General features: G+C 39.3%; 1 protein-coding gene across 1 annotated transcript in view; it reads right to left on the reverse strand.

Annotated features, from left to right (window-relative positions):
- The window catches only part of DIAPH3 (diaphanous-related formin 3), a 234,091-nt gene that overhangs the window by 143,156 nt on the left and 71,697 nt on the right, over positions 1–19,238 (reverse strand). Inside the window, exon 16 of the mRNA XM_009323204.1 lies at positions 739–834. Within this exon, the coding sequence (XP_009321479.1) occupies positions 739–834 (96 nt within the window). The remainder of the gene's footprint in view (positions 1–738; positions 835–19,238) is intronic.

The following is a 19,238-nucleotide window of genomic DNA, read 5'->3' on the forward strand; positions in this document are numbered from 1 at the left end:
GAGAGGAAATGGCCTCAAGTTGCACCAGGGGAGGTTTAGATTGGATCTTAGGAAAACTTTCTTGACTGAAAGAGTTGTCAAGCATTGGAACAGGCTGCCCAGGGAAGTGGTGGAGTCACCATCCCTGGAATCCCTACACATTTAAAAGATGTGTAGATGTGGTGCTTAGGGACATGGTTTAGTGGTGGACTTTGCAATGCTAGGTTAATAGTTGGACTTGATGATCTTAAAGGTCCTTTCTAACCTAAATGATTCTATGATTCTGTGATTTATAAAACTCCTCTCCGCCAAAACTTTATCATCTTTATTTGCATATTATTGCATAATACTAAGTATTGCCTTCTTTCTATAAAGTACATGAGAGATGACCAGACATCTTCTAGGCATTATTGTCTTTTTTGCTGGGCAGGGGGGGCAGGCAGTATGCCTTGATGAATGATGTTGAAAATATAGATAGATAATTAGATACTTAGCTGTATGCTTGTACTTCAATATAGACAAGAGAGAATAATTTCAGTCTTAAACAAGGGATAACCTTTAACTGTTTTCTGGGTCTTTTTAAATGTGTTTCAGTTGTATCAACTCACATGTTTGGGCTTAACATCAATTACTGCACATATTCACATATTCTCACGTTTTAAACAAAAAGTGGTTATGAGGCAGTCAGACAAGAGAGAAAGACATTTTTATGGAACATTTATACAACATTACTTTGTCATAAAAACAGAACCTACTTACACAGATTCTGTGCAATCTTTGGGTCCAAAACTTTTAATTCTTTGATTCGTTTCTTAATGGATTTCTTTTCTTCAAAATCCTCCTCCTCTTTTTTTACTGCCAAAGTAAACACAAATACACTCATTGTTAACTCATAATATTTAAAGAAAACATTAATGAATTCAGAAAACATTTGCTATCAAGCGTAGTCAATTCACAAAGAAAAGAACATATCATAGAACATACAGACAATAATATACAGAGGTTTTGCATTTATTGCTTGTATTCTCAAAATTTTTGCTCTTCAGACATATTTGTCAGCATGTTCACCTCCTAGAACAAGATTTTTTATATATATATATATAAACTAAATAAAGATGCTAATGTTAATTGTATAAATGGTATGAGGTCATGAAAGTCATACTTAAAATACCATGCAACATACTTCAGTCAGCCTGGCCAGGTTAATATTCTGAGTTGGATTTTAACAATAACAAATCTTAAAGAAGATATGTCAATATGTCTCAACACTGAGTGATAAAGAACCAACCCAAAATTTAAGTATTTCTGTGACCACTTTTGTCTAAATATACGCACAAAAATTATCAAAGACCACTGCCTCATGAAAAAATTAACTTTACCTTGGAACATAAATGAATATATACCTATTTTCCTTATCTCCTCCAAAAAGATGTATTTTTAAATATATGATGTAATCACCTTATTATAAAATACCACAGACAAAGTGATTGTATAAATTTACATTAACATTGCTGGAATTTTTGGCTTATTCTTTCTTTTCAGAAAATAATTCATACAAATAGGATCTTCCAAATGCATTATGTAAGTTGAATTTATTTCTCATTATTCACACATTGTCATAAGAATTTCACTTAAAATAACAGCATAGGCTTGATAATGTATTAGTAGGAACCATTCCAATTATTATGCAAACAAACAAAAAAAGACCAAAACCACACAAATCTTTCCTTAAATCCAATCTGTTTGTCCTTTTTTATCTTATTCCTTTTTTTTCCTTTCTTTTTTTTTCCCACCCTAGCACAAATCTTCACCGTCAAGTGTTATTCAGACAGTGTATTACTATTGTTTATCTAATTCTCTATTTCACAAATGAAATTAGTTTCCAAGCTTTTACAGTGTGATTGTTCCAAATTAAGTTATACACACTTCAAATATTTGAGAGTAGAAAATATGTTGTAATAAAAGTATATGCTACTGACTTCAGAAAGAGATGGATATAGGTGAGACGTCTTGTCAAGAAGATACAGGATTAAAATTTCTGACGCATTGATGATTCTTGACAAAACTAGATGTAACATGAATTATCAGGAGGATTTCCCTAAGTTGAAATTACTTCCGTAAATTTTCAGAGAGATCTTTGAGAGCTACGTCAGGCTGGATGGGCTCTGAGCAACCTGATCTAGTTGAAGATGTCCCTGCTTATTGCAGGGGGGGTTGGACTACATGACCTTTAAAGGTCTCTTCCTACCCAAATTATTCTATGATTCTTAAAAAATTATTTTCTAAGCACAATAAATTTTGCCTAGGATTGGGACATACACTAAATGACGTCCTGAGGTCTTTGAGCTTTTTTGTCTAGAATACTACCAAAGAGATAAGAACTTAAAGACCTCACATAGGGATTGAAGGAACTGGATTCTAGTCCCTTCTGAGCTGGTGAAGACACAAATTTGAATCATCTCCCAAATCACTTTTAATACTCTACATCTGTTAGGCAGCATGATGCTCCTCTTGAGGACATGCCACAGTGCAGAAAAGAACCTGGCTTTCTGAAAAATGAGCATAAAGCATAATTACTGAGCATAAAGCAGCCCTTGGAAGAAGGACCGATATCCAGGGTCCCGGCAAATGGGTTACAAAGCCACAGTTCTCCTCTTTTGTCTTTCTCCCCACCCTTCCCACAACAACCAGTTGGCCTTGAATTTCTTTTAGCACAGTTTTAACAGAAAGGTTAGCATTCTTCTGTCCCAGGAAAAACAACACACTCTGCATGTGAAAGCAAAAGAAGTAGGTTTTAACCACCAATGTGAGAACTCAATACTCCGTGTTCAAAAGGAACAGAATGATGTTTGAGCTACAAGATAATAAGGAGGTTACCACTAAAGCTTCACTTTTTTTCTGGTTATGCTTTAAGAAGACACCCTCCTGAACCGAGGGCATGTCAGGGGCTACGGATCTCAGGATCATGCAACTGTTTTCTCCTGCAGTTACACACCTTAACGGACCTCTCAAATTTCTTAACGGCTGCGTGCTGAAAACAGTCATTCTTAAAAGATCATTTTGACTTGCCTGTCTTATCAATGCTAGAATTGCAGATTCCACTATAAGACCTGGGCATATCTGTAGCGCAGGTTCCATGCCATCTTCATGCCTTACTCATCTGAATCATAATGAAAATACAGTAGTATTTTATGGCTACCTTGGAACTTTGCAAACCATCATTTTACAGGAAACAAAATAGTTTCCTTAATAGTCGCAATTAAAAAAGTGAAATTATCTTAATTTATTAATTTACTTAAACTTGCCCTGACAGCCTTGAACTAGATACTAATAGGGGCTGAAACAGAAAAAACACAAATATGTTTGCCTTTTCCAGCACTAGAAAGCAGTATTTATGCATTACAAGTCTTACAACAGAGTTAATACACAGATACACAAACATACAAAAAAATCAGCAGTTAAACACGCACTATTGTAACTCCCAACTTTCAAATCAAGAAACAATTCCTTCTGGAATTTTCACCCAGGAGGGGGTTATGCACAATGTTTCAGCAATACCTAAGGCATCGCAACCCTAAGGAAAAATGTATAAGCATAGAACATATTTATTCTAAGAACTCATGCAGGAACTGTATGCAGAGTTATACAATTATGCAACAAACTCAATTACTGCAAACTTACGTGATACTTCTTCAGGAGAATTCAGGTCACATCCTTATGTAGTTGGCAGCAATAAGAAGCAGAGGATACTTATTACTTGTCTTCCCTATTGAAAATGTTGCACTTTCCAATAAAACCTCTGATACCTCCTACCACCTCTAGAAATTTTTACCTCATTTGCTTATTAACTTATAAAAGAGGAAAAAAAAAACCAACAACCAAGAGACAAAACTATTCCCTATTTCCAACAAGAAAAAAGGGAAAAAGCCCACTGAGGGAGCAGGGGGGGAGGAAGAAAAAAAAAAAATAGAAAGATCTGAACAGGTGAAGTAAATATCTAGACTAACAGAAAACCAAAGAAAATAAGCAATTAGATTTTTATTTGGGGAGGGCACTGGAGCAGGGAGGAAAGTATACAGAGAATAGAAAATGAGAAACATCTGCTTACACTGGAAAAAGAGAAAGCAGCCCAGTGAGAGTGGGCAGCTGCTACAGAAAGGAGGTGACTATTGAGGGAAATAGAAATAAGAAGTTGTCATGCTAACGAGAGAAGAATCAAACCAAGGGATCTCAAAATGCACAGACAGCTATCACGGCTCCAGAAGTTGGACCATCACATTAAACCATTAACTTTTTCAAAATCACATGTCTTATTTCAGGTATTATACAACTAAAAACGAATGTTACATATCAAGAACCACATATCCTTTTAAGTTCTGCCTATATGCTACATCTATCACACTGGGGGCATACACATGGCCCCAGCATCTGAAGTGGATAGTTTTTAGTCAGTAGTACCTCATCTGATGTTCCAACTGCTCTGCCCTCTCAGGCTGGGAAACAAAGTGCTAGAGCACTTTGAAACACACAGAATTCATCTCACACCCTTCACAGTTCCTCTTATCTCCACAATTGCATATCCTTACTAACATGACTCCAAAATTAACAGATTTGTACACAGCCAGTGTACAGATGGACAAATACCTCAAAGGAGTTTTAGCTATTGGAAAGATTGCTTTTACTGTCTCCTTCAAACGTGCGTCCATATACAAATTCAACTGCAGTAAACAACTTCCACCTGTGGTAATGATCTGACTGAAATCAGAGTCCTGAATGGAGTGGTGACAGGACTGTTTACAAATATAACATCACAGTTGGAAGCCTACAGAATAGCATTTCATAAAAATGTGGATTGAATCCTACATAGCTACTCTGCAGATCTCTGAAGCAATAACATTCTTGGTAGGTGCCACTGAAATAATAAGTACATTCATGAATTGCTATCCACTATTTCCATTTCTGCCACAGGTCTTGATATAATCTGCTACCTGCAATCTTTGTGTAAGAAAAATCATGTCTGTGCATCTGTATGCTAAAGAAAAATCTTCTAAAATACATCATCCTACTGAATAAAAACAAAATACTCTTGAAATACAAACTTCAAAAGGAAAATGCAGATCTAAAAATTTATTTTAAAAAGTCTGAATTCCTAGTTCAGATGAAACTTGAAGACTGTATTACACAGAAATCTACAGAACACCTAATGGAGTTATTTTGTCACTAAGTAACAGAGCGTACAGAAAATTATACAAGACCTTACACCTTTCCTACCCTCTTAGTTAAGGCAACAGTCATCTATCTAAAAATTTATTTTAAAAAGTCTGAATTCCTAGTTCAGATGAAACTTGAAGACTGTATTACACAGAAATCTACAGAACACCTAATGGAGTTATTTTGTCACTAAGTAACAGAGCGTACAGAAAATTATACAAGACCTTACACCTTTCCTACCCTCTTAGTTAAGGCAACAGTCATCATGCAGTCATCTGTCTTCACCAAAAAATGAAAGAACAAGCCTAGGGTCACGGGCTCAAAGGATGTACCCATACCAAGTCTCATTATGAAAGTGATGCCTATCTCTTCTGTTTAGAAGCCTAACTTTTTAAAGTAAATGATAGCTTGTGCCCCATATAGTAGGATATTCAACTGAAAGACCTGCATTCTTCATCTCCAAAAAGTTTTCTGGAATCAAAGGAACAGATCTTTAATAGAAGATGAGGTTGTAGCTAAATAAAAAATGCTGCAAAAGTTCTTAGTTATTAAAAGCAAAAATGTGGAATAACTTGCTACAAATCACAGAATGACTGAGGTTGGAAGGGACCTCTGGGGGTCATCTGGTTCAACCCCCCTCGCTCAAACAGGGCCACCTAGGGCCAGGTGCCCAGGACTGTGTTCAGCTGGCTTTTGAATATCTCCAAGCATGGAGGGAGACTCCACAACCTCTGTGGGCAACCTGTGCCAGTGCTCAGTCACCCTCACAGGAAAAAAAAGTGTTTCCTGATGTTCAGGAGGAACTTCCTGTGTTTCAGTTTGTGCCCATTGCCTCTGGTCCTGTCACTGGGCAACACTGAAAAGAGCCTGGCTCCGTCTTCTTTACAGTCTCCCTTCAGGTGTTTATATACATTGAGAAGATCCCCCCTGAGCTTTCTCTTCTCCATATTAAACAGTCCCAGCTCTCTCAGCCTTTCTTCACAGGAGAGATGCTCCAGCCCCTTAGTCATCTTGGTGGCCCTTCGTTGGACTCTTTCCAGTATGTCCATGTCTCTCTTGTACTGGGGAGCCCAGAACTAGACACAGCACTCCAGATGTGGTCTCACCAGTGCTAAGTAGAGGGGAAAGATCACCTCCCTCGACCTGCTGGCAATACTTTGTCTAATGCAGCCCAGGATACCATTAGCATTCTTTTCTGCAAGGGCACATTGCTGGCTCATGTTCAATTTGGTGTCCACCAGGACCCCCAGGTTCTTTTCTGCCAAGCTGCTTTCCAGCTGGATGGCCCCCAGCATATATTGGTGCATGGGGTTGTTCTTCCCCAGGTGCAGGACTTTGCACTTCCCCTTGTTGAACTTCATAGTACATTCATGAATTGCTATCCACTATTTCCATTTCTGCCACAGGTCTTGATATAATCTGCTACCTGCAATCTTTGTGTAAGAAAAATCATGTCTGTGCATCTGTATACTAAAGAAAAATCTTCTAAAATACATCATCCTACTGAATAAAAACAAAATACTCTTGAAATACAAACTTCAAAAGGAAAATGCAGATCTAAAAATTTATTTTAAAAAGTCTGAATTCCTAGTTCAGATGAAACTTGAAGACTGTATTACACAGAAATCTACAGAACACCTAATGGAGTTATTTTGTCACTAAGTAACAGAGCGTACAGAAAATTATACAAGACCTTACACCTTTCCTACCCTCTTAGTTAAGGCAACAGTCATCAGACAGTCATCTGTCTTCACCAAAAAATGAAAGAACAAGCCTAGGGTCACGGGCTCAAAGGATGTACCCATACCAAGTCTCATTATGAAAGTGATGCCTATCTCTTCTGTTTAGAAGCCTAACTTTTTAAAGTAAATGATAGCTTGTGCCCCATATAGTAGGATATTCAACTGAAAGACCTGCATTCTTCATCTCCAAAAAGTTTTCTGGAATCAAAGGAACAGATCTTTAATAGAAGATGAGGTTGTAGCTAAATAAAAAATGCTGCAAAAGTTCTTAGTTATTAAAAGCAAAAATGTGGAATAACTTGCTACAAATCACAGAATGACTGAGGTTGGAAGGGACCTCTGGGGGTCATCTGGTTCAACCCCCCTCGCTCAAACAGGGCCACCTAGGGCCAGGTGCCCAGGACTGTGTTCAGCTGGCTTTTGAATATCTCCAAGCATGGAGGGAGACTCCACAACCTCTGTGGGCAACCTGTGCCAGTGCTCAGTCACCCTCACAGGAAAAAAAAGTGTTTCCTGATGTTCAGGAGGAACTTCCTGTGTTTCAGTTTGTGCCCATTGCCTCTGGTCCTGTCACTGGGCAACACTGAAAAGAGCCTGGCTCCGTCTTCTTTACAGTCTCCCTTCAGGTGTTTATATACATTGAGAAGATCCCCCCTGAGCTTTCTCTTCTCCATATTAAACAGTCCCAGCTCTCTCAGCCTTTCCTCATAGGAGAAATGTTCCTGTCCCTTCATCATCTTCATGACGTTTTGTTGGACTTTCCCCAGTATGTCCATGTCTCTCTTTTACTGGGGAGCACCGAACTGGACACAGTACTCCAGGTGTATCGTCACCAGTGTTGAAATTAAAGGTCTGACAAGGAATACATGTCTTTTGGCTGACAGAACACAGTCTTTTGAAGACCAGGATTGTAACTACTGTCCCAAAGTTTACTCTCTAAAAAGGACATTGACAAGTCTATTTCCTAGACTGTGACGCTACACAGGTGCCATCAGCTCCATTTGGAGATTCCACACTGAATTGCAGGGTTCACCTGCACAGTTACTTGTGACAATCTGCTTCAAAACAGCAAAGAAATTATGAACTAGATCTAAATCATTCTGCAATATCATTGAAGACACCTGTTTGCTTCTTTTATAAAACCAAGGATAAAATGAGGATACTGGGCACAGCAGTAGGAAGAACACCTGAATGCTGACAGGCCAGGAAGCTGGTAAACGTTCTTCCTTCCATACGGAGCAACCAACTTTAAGGTTGTATCAACAGAAATGTTAACCTCAGGGACTGTTCATCATTCCTAATAACCTAATCCAGTTCTTTTATGAGGTACAGACTATATTTCAAGTATTACGAAAAAGCTTTCACGCTCCATCTTATTTTACATCTGCATATATCTAGAACTTGAAAAATCAGTATGAAGCTATTAACTATGGTAGGAATAAAAATAATGTTTCACAGTTTTACCTGTCAGCTTTGAAACTGAAAACATTTCCACTACTTTACATGAAGTTGGATTGCAAACTCCTAGAAATTATGGGTAGTTGCTATTCTTCTTCGTGTTCAGTACAATAGATATGTGGAAAATATAGTGCAAAGGTGCCGGTGTATTCAAAGTTCCTGTTTATTCAGGCCTCTGCCCTTTTTGACAATTTCTATTCATCAGTAACTCATATCTTCAGAATGGTAGTAGCTGCAATAGTGAATATTTCTTAAGTTTTAATGCTTGTTTTCTGAGCAGTTTGTAAGAGATTGTCACTTCTTACCTTACTCAAACATGTGTTCAGTCATGCACACGTGCACTGTTGTTCCTATATTCGACAACACTGCTGTTAAATTGGCTCAATTCATGCATACATCACGATAACTCAGTCAAGCTGCATGACAACTTAAACTCATTCAAAATAGCAGATTTTATCACAAGTAATTTCTCAAGGGTACATAACAACTGGCACCACTATAACAGCAAAGGTACAAATGTAATCAGGCATTTTATCTCTGAAAGGCTATTGCAAGGTAATTCAGAAGAATATGCCTCTATAATCAGCTATTAAATACATCCAATGACTGACTTTATAGATACTTTCAGACAAAGCTTCTCTATGAATGAGCCTATTTTTAAAATATTTTAATTTACCACAAAATACCCATCCTATTAAACTTGTATAATTATATTATCTGCATGAGAAAACAACTGAAGCATATATAATGAGAGTTGGAGAGTAATTATATTTATAAGTGTAATATACTGATACTTTTTCTTATAGCTCTCAAAAATTAAAACAAAAAATTTGGAACATCTTTTCAGGTGGTTTTAGCACCTAGCACCTTTTATATTACTTAATACAGTCTTTAATTTTCTGCACGTACATCACATTACATGCATAAAAATAAGTACTTCAGCTTAGAATCTTTACAGTTGCCAGCACATGCATCCTGCCCATTGAAATCATGGCATGAATAGGCGGACCAAGAAAAAAAACAAACAGGTAATTAAGATGGACATATAAGGTCCTCTTTTGCAGGAAGACATAGCGATAACAGGCATAGGCCGGCTGATCACGTAACAGAAACTACTACACTGGCAAGTGATTAATCAGATGGACTTGTGTTTGTGCTTCCACTCTTTTTCTCCTCTTTTACAACAATGAACACAGGAGTTTACAGTTAAAGAGTACTGCTTTTGGGAAATTAGCCAAGTAGCTAAACTAAGTCACTAAGTTTTTTAAAGCAGAAATACCGTCTTCATTTTATTTTGAAAACCTAAGTGTTATCATACTGACTAAATAGTTTCTAAATAATGTTAGTTCATTCATAAACCAAAAGACATGAAGCTTGCACATTTTTTAATGGCAGCTCATAAAATTCTGAAGAAAAAAAATCAATTCTGAAATCCAATTTCTTAAGAAGTAACTATAATACTCTCAGAAATATGGCATATACAAATCAGAATAATATTTTTCTTAGTTACACTCTGAACACCTGCTTGGCTCCACACTAGAACTGAAACTTTTTACCAAGACTGATTCAACTCCTGGAAGAATTTAAAACTTCACTAATTTTCTTCGGAGGGGAAAGGAAAAAGGAGGGGTTGAGATGAGCTTTCTGCTACAATGGTGTTTGCTGTACAAGGAAAAGCAAAACATACTGATGTGCCCAGCAGTAAAGTTATTTAGATTCTAGTTCCAGTAGACACATAATTCTGTGGTTTTCAGATCTCCCTATTTTAAGATATATTCCTACCATCAAGACTTAGCTGCTTGGGCTTACAAGGCTGATCTGTCACTTGACAGAAGCTATCAACAGCAGAATAACAGGACCCAAGTGCAGTTGTACCCAAGGTGAGCATAATTGATTCAATAATAATAAAATAAATAAAAAAGTGATAATAACAACAATAATAAAAGAATATACAAAGCAAGCGAAGCACAGGGCAATTGCTCACCACCCACTGACCGATGCCCAGCCAGTTCCCAAGCAGCGGTCACCCCACCCCAGCCAACTCCCCCCAGTTTATGTACTGAGCATGACGACACATGGTATGGAATATCCCGTTGGCCAGTTTGGGTCAGCTGTCCTGGCTGTGCCCCCTCCCAGCTTCTTGTGCACCTCCAGCCTTCCCAGTCCGTAGAGCACGGGAAGCTGAAAAGTCCTTGACTAGTGTAAGCACTACTTAGCAACAACTAAAGCATCAGTGTGTTATCAACACTGCTGCCTCCAGAAACCCCTTCATAGGAATAACTATGCCTTGTTGGATCAAAAGTCAACCTCTTCCAGGGATCAATAAGATGCATAGGAAAAAGTACAAGAACAGGTCAAGCATACACTTCTTTGCAAGTCTCCATATATTTGCCTTTCAGAGGTTGTCCAATTCCAGAGCAAAATCTTTTCATTTAATAATCCTCAACAGATTGTTCTTCCATGCATTTGTGTAATTGCTTTTTACACCTAGTAAATTTTAAACATTGATGAAGTCCTTTAGCACAGAGTTCCCACTCTTAATTACGCACTGTACAAAGAAAGACTTCCTTTTATTTGTTTTGATAATCTTGATCAGTTTTGCTGTACCTCTATTATACCTTTTATTAGCAAGAGGACACAAAACCACACAAAGTATGCAGGATGTGGGCACAGCTTGAACTTGTACAGTGACACTTTTTTTAATTATTATTTCGTTTTTCTTTCCTAACAGTTCCCGAAATCCTATTTGCTTTCAACCATTACTGAGACAGAGAAGATTTTGCCAGTATATCAGTAATTTATTGTAGTTAACTAATTCTACCCTTTATTAATGATTATCTGCAATATGTCCACCACAGGTATCAACTTTGCTAATTGTAGATCCTCAAATCCCAGAAACTTTTTTAAAAATTGTCATCACATTTGTCACCTGGCTTCTTTTCCTCTGATGCTGGCATAGGTTCAAATAATAGTTTACACAGCACAGTTCATAGCTGAGCTGTTTCATCCTTCAGTTCCCTTAGAAGTCTGGGGTGAATACCAACTGGTTGTAGCAATCTGTTACCATCCACTTTATTGACCTATTCTAAAACTTCCTCTACTCACTATGCAAGTTGCGATTCATCCTCCAACACAGTTATAGCATCACAGAATAGTTTGGGTTGGAAGGGACTTTTAAAGGTCATCTAGTCCAACCCCCCTGCTGTGGGCAGGGACATCTTCAACTAGATCAGGGTGCTCAGAGACCCGTCCAACCTGACCTTGAATGTTGCCAGGGGTGGGGCATCCACCACCTCTCTCGGAAACTTGTGCCAGTGTTTCACCACCCTCAGCATAAAAAATTTCTTCCTTCTATCTAGTCTAAATCTACCCCCCTTTAGTTTAAAGCCATTCCCCCTTGTCCTGTCACAACAGGCCCTGCTAAAAGTCTGTCCCTGTCTTTCTTACAAGCCCCCTTTAAGTACCGATAGGCTGCAAGAAGGTCTCCCCGAAGCCTTCTCTTCTCTAGGCTGAACAACCCCAACTCTCTCAGCCTTTCTTCAGAGGAGAGGTGTTCCATCCCCCTGATCATTTTTGTGGCCCTCCTCTGGACCTGCTCCAACAGGTCCCTGTCTTTCTTATGCTGAGGGCTCCAGAGCTGGACACAGCACTCCAGGTGGGGTCTCACCAGAGCAGAGGAGAGGGGCAGAATCACCTCCCTCCACCTGCTGGCCACGCTACTTTTGATGCAGCCCAGGATACGAGTTCTCCCCCAAAAAACCAGTTTGGAGGCAACTTCACTACTGGACAACCAGAAATAATTCTAAGCTTCAGCATTTGGAAGTAGTAAAGAGGGGTGTTACTCAAACTTTCTTTTTTTTTTCTTTGGAAGACAGATAAGAAGCAGTAAATCATACTTTTGTGTTGCATTTTTATTAAGTCTTTATCCATGCTCAGAATTCACAGGTATGAAAATTTTAACATCTTAGTTCTAACTCAGCAAAGCAGTAAGAATTAGAACAGAATGTGAAACATACTGAAGTCCCTGGCATTTAAATACAAGCATATACTCTTAAGTAAAATCTGAATGAAAAAGAGATATTCCAAGATGTGGCTTCTGCTGCTTATAGATTTTATGTAGTATATGTTAAATATTATTAATATGCTGCAGTATTTGTATTTCCCTAACTATGCTCTGTTGTTGTTTACAAGTAAGACTACTAGTTATAATTTTTTTTAGTCTTCTAATGAACCATTCATTACTTTGCTGATATCAAAACCCTTTCAACTTCACTAAATAGCTTCTAAAAGTTGGACAATGGCTTGTTTCTACACCAAAGTCCAAGGTATAAGCTGATTTTAGATCTTCTTACTGTGCAATTTTTCAAACTGTTAAACATTATTTATTTACAGGAATAAGTAAAAATACCTTTTTCCCATTTATACCTTAATTCACTACACTCTCAAAATTGTTTCGTCATAATCTTTACTTTCCATTTAACACATATGTTTCCAGCCCTTGAGTTTCAAAGACTGAAAGTCTGGACAGAACGTAAAGCAATTCAAGTTTTTTCACCTTCAGTTTCTCATATAACAACCTTCGTTCAAGTTAGGCTTTTAGTTCAAAAGCACACACTTAAATGAGATTGACTCGATGACTACAGTTCCCTTTAAGCAGGCCTTAGGACTTGCACTTAACAAAATAACTTACAGTGCCTTACAGACTGAAGTACACGCTTATGCACTGTAGATTCTTAAAAACACAGAAGCTGATAGAAAGTACGGCATGTTTTTCAAACACCCCTATTATTACCCATTTCTGTTAATGTTCCAATAGAAAACAGGCCATAAAAAGTAATTTCATGAGAGGAAAGCAAGAGCACACTTGTAGACTCATTGGACAAACTTACTTTCTAAGTTACTTGCAAATTATTACTTTATCGCTGCCGTTATTACTTTATCGCTGCCTGATCAATAAGATCCTTGAGGTCATTTCCTCCAGTCAAACAGGATCTGAAAACAGAGAATCTCCAGGGCACTTCCTATGGCAGGAAAACAATTCCCCATACAGAAAAAGATACGTAGTACAATATATTTTAAAACTCTTCCTGAGTTCTGCAAAAGCCTTCTCTATTCTGCTTAACTGTCTCATTAGAGCAATTAACTCTTGCCATAGCTTCTTTTACTTATTCCCCTCAAAGTCAGTGTCAAGTTTTCCACTGCAAAAATTTCAAATAATACAAGAATTCAAGTGCCTAAAGTCTACAATTTTACAAGTTTTCATCTGTGGACGACACAAAACAGAACATAAAGGAGGGGAAAATAACAAACAAAAAAAACCCCCAAAACTCAACTTTGTAGAACACAGAGTATGGCAACTAAAGAGTTAGTGGAATTGTCCTACATTTCCTGTTTAAAGTTCCCCCCCCCCCCAAATTTGCAATTCTTAAAAAAAAAAAAAACTATCAAAAACCATACTAGTCTGCAAAATCATAACTGAAAAAAAAAATCTTATTCACTATATTGATTTAATTAGCAAGAAAAGTTGCAATTGTGCTTCACAGATATACTGTGAAGTACAAAGGAAAGACAAATCAGAATACTTTTCAAAATAGAAGAAAAAAAATAGACTGGCTTCAGATATAAATAATGAGAACATGCAATGATTCCATTACTTTCAAATGACCTAATTGCTCTCAGAGGTTTAGATAGGGTTTGTCCAATATATTTCTATTATTGCACGTACTGCATGCTTACCAGTTAAGACATAACATGTACATTTTTATGTCCATAAATGTAACAATCTCCTTTTTTTGTCTTTGTTTTATGCAGTATATACAGGACAAACAAATTCACTTCTTTGTACTACTGCCAGTCTTTAAAGTCACATGCTATTCCATCTTTAGGATGTCTCTTTTAGAGATGAAAGAAATTTGGAGGATTATAGTTCTATTGAGTTCCAGCAAGGTACTCAAGAAGTTCACTAAATATTTACAGTTTAAATACCTTTTTACAAATATGGAATACATTTATTGTTCAGATAGCAATCTCTGACAAACAAAGCTGAAAGGCGGCATCTGTTTTAAGATTTAAGAATTTGCTTACATTCGTTTGCAAAGAACATATTTTATATAACAGAAGTGAAATACTCTGTTCAGTGTACATCAACTAAAAAATTCTTTGGTTAAAATACTCAAACCCAGGATTTACACTGAGAGACAGACTGTTTTCCTATCCAAGCCATGTTAAGCATATCTCACTTGAAATCCAAATACTTGGACCATCAGACATTAGGAAAAAAATGCTATCTTAACCACAAATTCCTTTATTCTAAATTATTCTTTGACTCATGCAAATTTTCCCACCCATTTAGTAAGAAATAAGTATTTACAGCAAATCTGTAAGTGTCTACATATTAGAAAAAAAGATTTTTGAGCATTAGTTTGTACTAAGAAAACTACACAGATCACCAAATGAAACACTGAAGCTGCTTCTTCCTGCTGGGGGACTTCAATCACCCTGACATCTGCTGGAAAAGTAGCACAGTGAGCTGTAGGCAATCCAGGAGACTCCTGGAGTACGCTGAGGATAACTTCTTAAGCCAGGTAATAGCCATACCAGAGGGGATGTGATACTGGATCTGGTGGTCACCAATGCAAGCAGCTAATCGGTGATGTCAAGATTGGAGGCAGCCCGGGCGGCAGTGATCATGCACTGGTGGAGTTGGCAGCCCTGAGAGATATGGGTCAGGTGAAGAGTAAAGCAGGACCCTGAATTTTGGGAAAGCAAACTTCCAGCTCTTCAAGGAGTTAAATAGCTCTTCAATAGGACCCCCTGGGAAACTGCCCTCAGGGGCAAGGGAGCAGAACAGAGCTGGCAGATCTTTAAGGATGCTTTCCATAGAGCACAAGAGCTCTTGGTCCCCATGTGTAAGAAATAAGGAAAGGAAGGCAGGAGACCAGCATGGATGAGTCGAGACCTACTAGTCAAACTAAAGGGCAAGAAGGAAATGCACAGGCAGTGGAAGCAGGGACAGGTATCCTGGGAAGAATATAGGGACACTGCCCTGTTGTGTAGGGATGGGGTCAGGACGGCCAAGGCACGGCTGGAGCTGAACTTGGGAAGGGACGCAAAGAATAATAAGAAAGGCTTCCGTAGATATTGTCAACCAGAAAAGGACGGTCAAAGAAAGTGTACCCACCCACCCCCCGATAAGCAAGACTGGCAAAGTGGTAACAACAGATGAGGAGAAGGCTGAAGTACTCAACAACTTTTTTGCCTCAGTCTTCACCGGCAACCTCTCTTCCCACACCTCTTGAGTGGGTGGACCTCAAGGCAGGGACTGGGGGAGCGAAGTCCTTCCCACTGTAAGAGATGATCAGGTTCGAGACCACCTGAGGAACCTGAATCTATGGGACCTGACAAGATGCATCCCAGAGTCCTGAGGGAATTGGCTGATGCAGTTGCCAAGCCACTCTCTGTGATATCTGAAAAGTCATGGGAGTCAGGTCAAGTCTCTGATGACTGGAAAAAGGGAAACATTGCACACATTTTTAAAAAGGGTGGAAAGGAGGACCCTGTCAGCCTCACCCCTGTGTCATCTATCTGGACCTCTGTAAGGCCTTTGACAGGGTCCCCCACAACATCCTTCTCTCTAAATTGGAGAGGTATGGATTTGATGGGTGGACTGTCCGGTAAAGGGTGAGGAATTAGTTAGATGGTCACATCCAGAGGGTTAGCGGCCAACAGCTCAATGTCCACATGGAGATCGGTGACAAGTGGCGTCCCGCAGGGGTCTGTATTGGGACCAATACTGTTTAATATCTTCATCAATGACATAGACAGTGGGATCGAGTGCATCCTCAGCAAGTTTGCAGATGACACCAAGCTGAGTGGTGTGGTTGACACGCCAGAGGGACGGGATACCATCCAGAGGGACCTGGACAAGCTGGAGAAGTGGGCCCCCGAGAAGGACTTGGGGGTACTGGTGGACAAAAAGCTGGACATGAGCCAGCAATGTGCGCTCACAGCCCAGAAGGCCAACCGTATCCTGGGCTGCCCAAAAAGAAGTGTGGCCAGCAGGTCGAGGAAGGTGATTCTGCCCCTCTACTCCACTCTGGTGAGGCCCCACCTGGAGTACTGCGTCCACCTCTGGAGCCCTCAGCACAGGAAAGACATGGACTTGTTGGAGCAGGTCCAGAGGAGGGCCACGAAAATGGTCAGGGGGATGGAACACCTCTCCTCTGAAGAAAGGCTGAGAGAGTTGGGGTTGTTCAGCCTGGTCAGGAGAAGGCTCCAGGGGGACTTTATTGTGCCCTTTCAGTACTTAAAGGGGGCTTATAAGAAAGATGGGGACAGACGTTTTAGTAGGGCCTGTTGTGATAGGACAATGGTTTTAAACTAAAAGAGGGTAGATTCAGACTAGATATAAGGAAGAAATTTTTTTACGCTGAGGGTGGTGAAACACTGGCACAGCTTGCCCAGAGAGGTGGTGGATGCCCCATCCCTGGAAACATTCAAGGTCAGGTTGGACGGGGCCCTGAGCAACCTGATTTAGTTGAAGATGTCTCTGCCCACAGCAGGGGGTTGGACTAGATGACCTTTAAAGATCCCTTCCAACCCAAACTATTCTATGATTGCACAAATCACAGTATGCAGACATAGCAGAGCACTGCTTGTAATAGATGGGAGTCCATTCCTCCCCTCACACACTCAGCTTTTCTCTTAGCTGTATATTCCTACCATTTCTGAAAAAGCCAGCACAGTAATCAGGCTGCTTTAAAAACTTCAACTCACTAAAATGGCATAAAAATTATCAAGCAAAACACCAAAATAGTGGGTAGTTTTCTACCAAAGTAGCAAGTTTGATCAGCTTGTGGAGTAATCTAATGAGCATCAGAGTGAGGCAGGCCATGTAGCCAGGAGCAAGGAAGAAGACATCAGTCAGGCCTCTCCTCTTCAGCATCAATGAACTGACACATCTGCTCAGTTGCTCACAGAGCACCATCCCCTGATCTCAGTTGAGCAGAAGCTGGCACTGCATCTGAAAGAGGCTGTTCCACCCTTTTTTCTGATACTTTATACTGACCAGCATACTTTTATCTGTATAGTGAATGCCATAAGCTAGTTGTCAGTTGTGCCAGTTCCCTGCCCCAGTTCACGGCACAGCCACGTAAATGCTCATGTCAAACAAGAAAGAGAACTGAACCCCCCCATCTAGCAGCACCAGATTCACCTGTCACTGAAATATGGCACAGAACAAATTCACGAAATTGGCTACCACATTAAATTACAAACAAAAGTTACACATTTTCAATTAAACATTTCTTTTTACTTAAGGACTGTTTATCTCAGAACAGTACAATGTAACACCTTAATAAGATAAACATTTTTAATAATTGATTTGATCTTTGTTATTGTAAGATTTAAAGTTAACAAGTACCATCTGTATCTACAGCTAAGTTGAAGACATACTTCTGACAGAAAAATGATTCCATTAAATCTCATCTCCTTCCTTTAAACTATGGTTTTAATTTCACTTCATAAATTCATGCAGTGTTGTATAGTCTTACCAGCACTCAGTTCTCAAAAGTCAGTGTTTTACTACATACCCTTATAGATGAACAATACCTTAAGGTAGTCACAAAAAAGACAATTTATACTAGTTATTATTTAAAAGTCATTTTATCACGGAACATGTATCACACTATACAGTATGCTTTTGTAAGTGCTTTTGCTGAACACAGATTTTCAAAGGGTACTCTATGTGTTCTGATGTTATTTTTAATTCTTTTATTAACCTCTGATCTCAACTTAAAACAATTCAAGATCTTTCCAGCAGGGAAACACTGGATCAGACTTTCAATCTAATTCATCAAGCACAAAAAAAGGAGCAGCAAAAGAGATGGGGAGTGCCAGGGCAGGAATGAGTGATCTGACATAAGAGGGACAAAATCTTACTAAGCTACCATTGCCACCTCATAGCACTGTCAGCGTCTCACGCACCAAAAAGGCAGGGGCAGTACTAACCTGACAGAGGACTAATCATTAATCTGTGGGAAGAAACAGCAGTACACGGGACTCCAAACTGAAAGGGCAGAGGGGAGAGAAGAGCAAACTGAGATTACTAGGGAGGAGCTGGCGTATGCTGAATGAAACTGAATAAGGAAGCTATGGTCAGCAGCAGACCGCCAAGTTACACAGGCAGCAGGAGACCAAGAACATCAGAGATAATAGCACTTCCTCACACCAGTCCCTGAAGTACCTCAAAGCACCTGAAGTACCCTGAAGCGTGCCTGGAGATAGGGATGGGGCACTTCTACCAACCTAAGATATCAGACACCAGTACATAACGAGGCAGTGCAGTATCTCTAGATCTGCAAGATGAAGGCATTATGCCAAAGGGCAACCCAAAAGTAGCAGCGGACTTGCAGGTCGAATGCTTGGGTTTGAGCCTTCAGAGCAAGACTGCTTACTCATTGTTACAACCCCTGGAAGCTGGGAAACCTGGGAGGCAAGCCAAGAAAGCCGAATCACTGGGGATTTCCCATCCTGCAATCTGCAGCCCAACCTCTTCCTCACGCACTACTGCACCTGCTGCTCATAAACATTTACCTTATGCGGTGTATGGGGACAGGGGACAGAAGATGAAGGAAAGCAAGTCTATCCCTTACTTGTAAATTTTTGCAACAGTAATACTAACTATAGTGTCCTATAATAAATGTAAAATAGGAACTCTCATGGTCCAAAGACCAGGTCACTGCTATATGAAAGCACAACATACACATTTTTCATATTTTTATTAAGTCTACCTTCAAAATACTGAGCTCTTTTTCTTAAAGATGCATTCACAAGATAAGTGTGCCTGAA

This window comes from Pygoscelis adeliae, unplaced genomic scaffold, assembly GCF_000699105.1.
Source record: "Pygoscelis adeliae isolate BGI_AS28 unplaced genomic scaffold, ASM69910v1 Scaffold134, whole genome shotgun sequence".
In the NCBI taxonomy this organism is placed as follows: domain Eukaryota; kingdom Metazoa; phylum Chordata; class Aves; order Sphenisciformes; family Spheniscidae; genus Pygoscelis; species Pygoscelis adeliae.